A 9,920-nucleotide genomic window follows, 5' to 3' on the forward strand; every position below is an offset into this window, starting at 1 on the left:
CCCATCTGTTGCGATGGCGCTCCAAGGTTCATGCCCAGTGCAGCATGCCCAGATCAGGATGCCAACTAACATGCTCGGGAATCTCCCGGTGACGCTCCCAAGCACCTACGCACAACGTTTCACACGGAGAGCACCGTAACGCAGGTCCAGTGACGACTTTGATGAACACTTCACGGAGCAAGGAACATCCTGGAGGTCTGCACGCTAGTTTTAAATAACAGCAAAGAAATAATAGTAGAAAGGAACCGCAGATGCTGCGTTAAGCCGAAGATAGGCACAAAATGCTGGAGTAACTCAGCGGGACAGGCAGCATCTCTGGAGAGAAGGAATGGGTGACGTTTCGGGTCGAGACCCTGGATTGGTTTATACATTTGCAGACGATGGAATAATTGGAGGAGCTGGTTGCAGTGACGATGGCTGTCAAAGGATACAGCAGCAAATAGATTGGTTACAGATATAGACAGTGAAATGGCAGACGGAATTTAATCCAGGCGAATGTGAAGTGTTGCTCTTCGGGAGGCCAAATGTAAGGGGGAAGTACACAGTTAACAGTCAGACACCCAACAGCATTGATGTGCACAGCAATGTTGGGATCCATGAAAGTAGCAACATATTTAGCTCAGTTTAGTTTATTGTCACATGCACCGAGGTACAGTGAAAAGCTTTTGTTGCGTGCTAATCAGTCAGCGGAAAGACAATACCGATGCTCCTCCACTTACGATGATTCGACTTACGATGGTGCAAAAGCGATAAACGTTCAGTAGAAACCGTACTTCGAATTTTGATAATTTCTCGGGCTGGCGATTTGCGGTACGATACTCTCTCGTGATGCCAGGCAACGTCAGCAAGCCCCAGCTCCCAGTCTGCCACGCCATCACGAGTGAGACAACCGATACTCTATTATTTCACTGTCAGTACAGTACTGTATTCAATAAATTACATGAGGTATTCAACACTTTATTATAAAATAGGCTTTGTGTTAGATGATTTTGCCCAACAGTAAGCTAATGTAAGTGTTCTGAGCATGTTTAAGTTAGGCTAGGCTAGGCTATGATGTTGGGTAGGTTAGGTGGCTATGATGTCAGTAGATTAGGTGGCTATGATGTCAGTAGATTAGGTGGCTATGATGTTGGGTAGGTTAGGTGGCTGTGATGTTTGGTAGGTTAGATGTATTAAATGCATTTTCGACTTACGATATTTTCGATTTACGATGGGTTTATCAGAACGAAACCCCATTGTAAATCGAGGAGCACCTGTACATGATTACAATCGATTCATGACAGTGTATAGATACATGTAGATAGAGTGGTAAAGAAGGTGTATGGTCTGTTTGCCTTCATCAATCAGGACACTGAGTATGAAAGATGCAATGTCATGTTTAGTTTAGAGATCTAGCACGGAAACAGGCCCTTCGTCCCACCGAGTCAGTGCCGACCAGCGATACCCGCACATTATAGTTTCCACGTTAGGGACTATGTACACTTACACCAAGCCAATTAACCTACAAACCTGCACATCTTTGGAGTGTGGGAGGAAACCAAAGATCTCAGAGAAAACCCACGCAGGTCACGGGGAGAACATACAAACTCCGTACAGACAGCAGCCGTAGTCAGGATCGAACCCGGGTCTCTGGCGCTGTAAGGCAGCAACTCTACCGCTGCGCCACCGTGCCGCCCTCCTGAGGGCAGGCATCAGAGATCTTTTTTTCCAAGGGTGGAAATGACAAATACCAGAGGGGATAGCTTTAAGGTCAGAGGGGAAAAGTTTAAAGGAGATGAGTGGAGCAAGTTTCTTTTCACATAGAGAGTGGTCGGCACTTGGAACATGCTTCAGGGGCGGTGGAAGTGGCAGACAGGTACATTAGTGACATTTAAGAGGCTTTTAGATAGGCACATGGCTGTGCAAGGAATGGAGGGATGTGGATCACATGCAATCCGAGGAGATTAGTTTAACTGGCATTATTTTGGCATAGACATCGGACAAAGGGCCTATGTTCATGATGCTTTTTCAATATCTTTGTTAATTATTTGGGATCAGACAATATTTGTCTCAGGATATTCTCACAGGAGGTTAAACTGACATATTTAAATGTTGTGGAAAAAACTGCAGATTCTGGTTTACACCGAAGACAGACACAAAATGTTGGAGTAACTCAGCGGGACAGGCGGCATCTCTGGAGAGGAGGGATAGGTGACGTTTCGGGTGGAAGAAGGGTCTCGACCCGAATCGTCGAGAGAGAGCTGGATAGAGCTCTTAAGGATAGCGGAGTCAGGGGGTATGGGGAGAAGACAGGAACGGGGTACTGATTGAGAATGATCAGCCATGATCACATTGAATGGTGGTGCTGGCTCGAAGGGCCAAATGGCCTCCTCCTGCACCTATTGTCTATTGTCTATTGTCGCCCATTCGTTCTCTCCAGAGATGCTGCAGCATTTTGTGTCTATCTTTAAATGTGGATTGTGAAATGTACAATAAAAGGAAAGACATAGATAGGTTTTGCTCAATCCAACCCTTGATTTATTAATTGATTGATTGAAAGATACAGCACAGATACAGGCCCCTTCAGCCATCGGAGTCCCTGCCACCCATCCATCACCCATCACACTAGTTCTATGTTATCCCATTTTCCCATCCACTCCCTACACACTCGGGGCAATTTACAGAGGCCAATTAGCCTAGAAACCTGCACGTCTTTGGGATGCGGGAGGAAACTGGAGCACCCGGAGAAAACCCAGTGAGAACGTGCAAGCTCCACACAGACAGCACCTGAGGTCAGGATCGAACCCGGGTCCCTGTCGCTGTGAGGCAGCGACTCTACCGCTGCACCACTGTGCCTCCCCTACTTGCCTTCACTTCTCTCCCAATTTATTTTCCACCCATGTTCAGCACAGGCATTGTGGGCCGAAGGGCCTGTGGCTGTGCTGTACTGTTCGACGTTCTATGTCCACACTTGCCTCCTATTTAAAGCATATTAGTTATTCCGAGCACATTGAGGAATGCAAACTAAAACTCCAATATCTCTCTGCCCTTGAACTAAAGAACTGCTAACCATTCAATTGTTTATAAAAAAGAACATTGCAAACTAATCATATTTTTCAATATAAAGGTAGTCTTTGTAAAAGAAGCCTATTCTGATATATATTTTTAAAAAAGCACAAACGGGTGGCTTGTAGCTTATGAAAATGTGACACATGGTTATTAAAGTACAGAGTCATAGAGTCATAGAGTGTGGACCAGTTAGGTCCAACTTGCCCACACCGGCCAACATGTCCCATCTACACTAAGGTCATAAGGAATACGTGTAGAATTAGGCCCATTAAGTCTACTCCGCCATTCAATCATGGCTGATCTATCTCTCCCTCCTAACCCCATTCTCCTGCCTTCTCCCCATAACCTCTGACACCTGTACTAATCAAGAATCTATCTATCTCTGCCTTAAAAATATCCACTGACTTGGCCTCCACAGCCTTCTGTGGCAAAGAATTCAACAGATTTACCACCCTCTGACTCTAGAAATCTCTCCTCATCTCCGTCCTAAAAGAGCGTCTTTTAATTCTGAGGCTATGACTGCTAGTCCTAGACTCTCCCACTAGTGGAAACATCCTCGCCACATCCACTCTATCCAAGCCTTTCACTATTCTGTACGTTTCAATGAGGTCCCCCATCATTCTTCTAAACTCCAGCGAGTACAAGCTCAGTGCCGTCAAACGCTCATCATAGGTTAACCCACTCATTCCTGGGGTCATTCTTGATGACCTCCTCTGGACCCTCTCCAGGCCCACCTGTCTGCATTTGGCCCACATCCCTCGAAGACTTTCCTATCCATGTACCTGTCGAAATGTCTCCAAAACGTTGGGATAGTATAGACAGAAACATTCTCTAGCAGGGATCAGTCCCCATGGTAATTGATGGCATAACATTTAGTTCTCACTGCTACAAAAATTCTCCATCCACACTTTTAATTAATTTTGCTTTGCGACCAGTAATGTTATACGAGCCTCCGACAGATAGCTGCTCATGTACTCTGCTTTGACGATTGAACAAGTCCTAAATACAACACAGAGCACCTTAACGAGGAACGTTTGCGGCTATTTCACGATTTAAAAATCGCTCAATCGGTCTCAATTAAACCAATGGAGCAGCTTTTGACCTGTCCTTCATGCATAAGATTCATGTTTCAATCTGTGTGTGTGCGTATGTGGCAATGTGTGCTTGTATATGTGTGTGTATGTGCATATGTGTGTTTGTGTGAGTGTGTACATATGTGTGTATGTATGCATGTGTGTATGCATGTGTGTGTGTGCATGTATGTGTGTGTGCACATGTGTATGTTTGTTTGTGCATGTGTTAGCACGTATGTGTGCATGTATGTGCATGTGTACGCATATGTGTACATGTGTGCCTGCCTCCATGCCATAACGTGCATACATTGAAACAAGAGGGCTGGATTATTTACAGTTATATTAAAAGTCTTTTGGAATTTGGAGGAAAAATATAAGTTCTCAGCGAAGTAAATACTTGTTGGTTTGTTCTCATTCCCCGGCCGTGGAAGAGTTACTGGGGGGGCAGAGGGAGCCGTGAATGGAGCGCTGCCCCACCCCCTCCCCATCCCTTCCCCCCCTCCCCATCCCTTCCCCCCCTCCCCATCCCCCCCCTCCCCATCCCTTCCCCCCCCCTCCCCATCCCTTCCCCCCCTCCCCATCCCTTCCCCCCCTCCCTATCCCTTCCCCCCCTCCCCATCCCTTCCCCCCCCTCCCCATCCCTTCCCCCCTCCCCATCCCTTCCCCCCCTCCCCTCCCCATCCCTTCCCCCCTCCCCATCCCTTCCCTTCCCCCCTCCCCATCCCTTCCCTTCCCCCCTCCCCATCCTTTCCCCCCCTCCCCATCCCTACCTTCCCCCCTCCCCATCCCTTCCCCCCTCCCCATCCCTTCCCCCTCCCCATCCCTTCCCCATCCCTTCCCCCCATCCCTTCCCCCCCTCCCCATCCCTTCCCCCCCTCCCCATCCCTTCCCCCTCCCCATCCCTTCCCCCTCCCCATCCCTTCCCCCCTCCCCATCCCTTCCCCCATCCATTCCCCCCTCCCCATCCCTACCACCCCCTCCCCATCCCTACCCCCCCTCCCCATCCCTACCCCCCTCCCCATCCCTACCCCCCTCCCCATCCCTTCCCCCATCCCTACCCCCCCTCCCCATCCCTACCCCCCTCCCCATCCCTTCCTCCCCATCCCTTCCTCCCCATCCCTTCCCCCCTCTCCTCCCCTCCCCCTCTCTCCAATCCACCCCTCCCCTCTCCTTTACCCCCTCCTCCTCTCCTCTCTCTCCTCCTCTCCTCTCTCCCCTCCTCTACCACCCTCCCCTCTACCCCCCTTCCCACTTCTACCACAATCCCATCTCCCCTCCCCTATCCCGGTGCCGGCGGTGCGGGCGTCTCCTACCTGGCTGGCTTTATGGAATTGCTTCTTGAAGCCGGCCACCGACATGCTGTTGCTGAGCTGCTGCTGTTGCTGCCGGCGGCGGCGGCGGGGCGGCGGGGGGAGGGAGGGAGGGAGGGAGCCGCGGTATGGGGCGGCCACAAGATGCACCATCAATGAGGAGCTGCCGCCGCCAGCTCGGGGCAGCGAGCCCGCTGGATACAGGCACTGGATACAGTCACTCGCTACAGTGGCGCTGGATACAGTGACTCGCTACAGTCACTCGCTACAGTGGCGCTGGCTACAGTCACTCGCTACAGTGGCGCTGGCTACAGTCACTCGCTACAGTGGCGCTGTCACCGACACACTGTATCACCCGCTCACTGGCCGCTGCCGCTGTCACTCTGTCTCACACACACCCCACCCCCTGGCGGGAAGACGCCCCGCTCCCTCCCCCTCCCCAAACTACTCCTCCCCTCCTCCCTCAACTCCCTCCCTCAACTCCCTCCCTCAACTCCCCCCCTCAACTCCCCCACTCAACTCCCCCCCCCACTCAACTCCCCCCTCACTCAACTCCCCCTCACTCCCCCTCCCCCAACTCCCCCTCCCCCAACTCCCCCAACTCCCCCTCCCCCCACTCCCCCTCCCCTCCTCTCACTCCCCCTCCCCCAACTCCCCCTCCCCTCCTCTCACTCCCCCTCACTCAACTCCCCCTCCTCTCACTCCCCCTCCCCTCCTCTCACTCCCCCCCTCCTCTCACCCCCCCTCACTCAACCCCCCCTCCCCTCACTCCCCCTCCCCCCCTCATTCCCCCTCCCCTAACTCCCCCTTCCCCCCTCTTCCCCCCACTTCCCCACCCTTCTCACCCCCCTTCTCCCCCCCCCTTCTCCCCCCCCCCCCCCCCCCGCTCCCCCCTCTCTCGCTCCCCTCCTTTCCCCACCCCACCCCCGTCAGTGTTGGTGTTTCCAGTCGGCCACTTGTGGTTAGTTGGAGCTGGTCATCAAATGCTAAAAAACAACAACAATTATATTCACTTTTCCAAAGCCACTTCAAATTGATTTTTAAGCAAAATATTGAGGATTTTTTTAAATTTGAAGTTTGTTTTACACAACAGGTGGTGGGCGGATGGACTGAGCTGTTGGAGGAGGTAGTTGGAGCAGGCACTATCACAACATTTAAAAAACATTTGGACAGGTACATGGACAGGACAGGTTTAGAGGGAAATGGGCCAAACACGAACAGGTGGGACTAGTGTGGATGGGACATGTTGGTCGGTGTGGGCTAGTTGGGCCGGAGGGCCTGTTTCCAACTTGTATCACTAATGTAAGGCTGAATAAGTGGTGCAAGTAGATTTTAATGTAAAATTCATTGTAGAGTTGGATAAAGATATGAAGGACGGAAGGAACTGAAGATGCTGGTTTATACTGAAGATGGACATGAAAAGCTGGAGCACCACGAGGTGTTAATTAGGAAAACATACCTGGGTCAAAGATGGAATTTGGTCCATTGGATGAATTGAAAAGCCCTCAGGTGGACTGGCACAGTCAGGTGACGCAGGTAAGATCCATGTAACAGAGCGGGAAGTCAGTTCCCTCAGATAGGTGAGTCTAACTTTAAGTTAATTAAAGCTAGACTCACTTATCCCTGAAAAAAGGGTCTCGATCCGAAACGTCACCCATTCCTTCTATCGAGAGATGCTGCCTGTCCCGCTGAGTTACTCCAGCACTCTGTGTCTATCTTCGGTGAGAAAGGAAGACACTGTTGGTGGGGGCTGGGAGATGAATCACCAGGCACACACTGCTTTCCCGTTACCAGGGGATAAAGAAAGCCTTGCATTTGCTGAGACAGTCTCTCGACCTCCCTCCCTTGTGTTTTTACAGGGCGACTACTTGTTGTGTGCATTCAATATAGTGGAGAGCAAAACACTGCAACAGAGACGATATAAATCACCAGGCCAGCCCCTCCAATTGCTGGTCGAGGGATAAATGTTTGCCAGGATACCAGAAAAAAACTGTCCACTTCTATTGATCGGAGCAAATGGAATCTGTGACTCCAGCTGAGAAACCGACTCGGCTTCGGTTTATCGGGATATTAACTAACTAGTGTCCCCCTCCCCCGTTCCCCTCCTCAGTACACACCTGGCAAATGTCCAAACTATTGAATATAAGCTAAATTAACTCTACCATCACTCTCCTCCGCTCAGCAGAGCTGGTCATTGATGCATGATTAGTACGGGTGTCAGAGGTTATGGGGAGAAGGCAGGAGAATGGGGTTAGGATGGAGAGATAGATCAGCCATGATTGAATGGTGGAGTAGACTTGATGGGCCGAATGGCCTAATTCTACTCCTATTCCTTTTGACCTTATATATCTTAGGACGAGGGTTTCCACCGGAAACGTCACCCATTCCTTCTGTCCAGAGATGCTGCCTGTCCTGCTGAGTTATTCCAGCAATTTGTGTCTATCTTTGGTGTGAACCTGCATCTGCAGTTCCTTCTGACACACTTCCATTCTCACTCTCCACTTTGTCTTTGGTTATTTCACTGCCTTATATCCTGAGCTATTAATGACTGATGTTGTGAGAGATTGACTACTTTCTGTGATGAATGGATATTGTGAACTCATTGGTAAACAACCTTCACTTAGTTTAAGTTTAGATTAGAGATACAGCGCGGAAACAGGCCCTTCAGCCCACCGAGTCCGTGCCGACCACCACTCCCCGCACACTAACACTATCCTACACACACTAGGGACAGTTTACAATTATACCAAGCCAATTAACCTACAAACCTGCACATCTTTGGAGTGTGGGAGGAAACCGGAGCACCTGGAGAAAACCCACGTGGTCACAGGGAGAATGTGCAAACTCTACCTTTATGCCACCCTCAAATATTATCGTCAATAGCCCTAAAAACGGAACAATGAAGTTCTTACTTGCAGCAGTGCAGCAGATATGTTAACATAGAACTCTGTAAACACCATCATAAACAACAAAAAAGTTCAGTGTGTGTATATATATATCAACAGACAAATAAGCAAACAATCACCTCTGTGCCATAGCAATTCTATAACTCTAAGTAAGTGGTGTAACTCAATACACAAATGTGTGTTGTTCATATGCATCTATTGAATGTGATACAGGCCAGTGGGTGTGGGTGAGTGTGGGGGGTGTGTGGGTGTGTGTGGGTTAGTGTGTGGGTGAGTATGTGGGTGAGTGTGTGGGTGGGTGTGTGGTTGTGTGTGTGTGAGTGTGAGTGGGTGTGTGTGGGGTTGTGTTTGTCGGTGTGTGTGCGTGTGCGTGTGTGTGTGTGTGTGTGTGTGCGTGTGCGTGTGTGTGGGTGTGTGTGCGGTGTGTGTGCATGTGTGTGTGCGTGTGAGGGTGTGTGTGTGTGCGTGTGCGTGTGTGTGGGTGTGTGTGGGGTGTGTGTGCATGTGTGTGCGTGTGAGGGTGTGTGTGTGTGCGTGTGTGTGTGTGTGTGCGTGTGTGTGTGTATGTGTGTGTGTATGTGTGTATGTGTGTGTGTGTGCGTGTGTGTGTGTGTGTGTGTATGTGTATGTGTGTGTGTGTGCGTGTGTGTGTGGGGTGTGTGTGTGTGTGTGGGTGTGTGTGGGGTGTGTGTGTGTGTGTGTGTGTGAAGGTGTGTGTGTCGGTGTGTGGGTGGGTGTGTGTGTGTGCGTGTGTGTGTGGGGTGTGTGTGTGTGGGTGTGAGGGTGGGTGTGTGTGTGTGAGGGTGAGTGTGTCGGTCTGTGGGTGGGTGTGTGGGTGGGTGTGTGTGTGCGTGTGTGTGTGGGTGTGTGGGTGTGTGTGTGTGTGCGTGTGCGTGTGTGTGTGCGTGTGTGTGAGGGTGTGTGTGTGCGTGTGTGTGCGTGTGTGTGCGTGTGTGTGTGTGTGTGTGTGTGTGCGTGTGCGTGTGTGTGTGTGAGGGTGTGTGTGTGTGTGTGTGTGTGTGAGGGTGAGTGTGTCGGTCTGTGGGTGGGTGTGTGTGTGTGTGGGTGCGTGTGTGTGTGTGGGTGTGTTACCAAGGTTCCTTCATGTGTTGAACTGCTATCCCAAGGCCGAGGGATAATGTAGAATATCTCAGCGCTTCAGTCATCCCATTCCCTTGCAAGTGCCTGTTATTTAGAAAAGAAGGTACCGTGCCTTACGATACGATACGATACAATAGAACTTTATTTATCCCAGGAGGGAAATTGATCTGCCAACTGTCATAGAACACAAAAATACTTGAAACATGAAATTAAAGTGTGGACGAGTGGAAAGGACTGGGGACGTGCAAAGATTGGGGAGGATGAGTGGGGGAGTCAGTCTACCCCACGACAGAAGGGGGAGGAATTGTACAGTTTGATAGCCACAGGGAAGAACTGTAGCACCTGCCGATAGCAAAGCCACGTTCGTGTACGCTGCAGCACAAAGCACTTGTAAATCTATCTTAAAGCTACAAGTGTCAGATATTTTAAGGGATTTAAAATTCACTTCCCCAGCGTTTATTTTTTTCACTTATCTTTGCATT

The 9,920-nt window shown here is 50.2% G+C and overlaps 1 protein-coding gene across 2 annotated transcripts in view; it reads right to left on the bottom strand.

Moving 5' to 3' along the window:
* sh3gl3a (SH3-domain GRB2-like 3a) overlaps positions 1 to 7,005 on the bottom strand; it is a 63,429-nt gene extending 56,424 nt beyond the window's left edge. Inside the window, exon 1 of one of the 2 annotated variants that reach the window (XM_078427578.1) lies at positions 6,891 to 7,005. In XM_078427578.1, coding sequence (XP_078283704.1) covers positions 6,891 to 6,917 — 27 coding nt within the window. In that variant the 5' untranslated portion in view covers positions 6,918 to 7,005. Of the gene's footprint in view, positions 1 to 5,434; positions 5,779 to 6,890 lie in introns of those variants that run through there. The other variant, XM_078427575.1, reaches the window with a different exon arrangement.
* Between the last annotated feature and the right edge of the window lie 2,915 nt (positions 7,006 to 9,920).

The sequence above is a fragment of the Rhinoraja longicauda genome, chromosome 33 (assembly GCF_053455715.1).
Source record: "Rhinoraja longicauda isolate Sanriku21f chromosome 33, sRhiLon1.1, whole genome shotgun sequence".
Classification (NCBI taxonomy): Eukaryota; Metazoa; Chordata; class Chondrichthyes; order Rajiformes; family Arhynchobatidae; genus Rhinoraja; species Rhinoraja longicauda.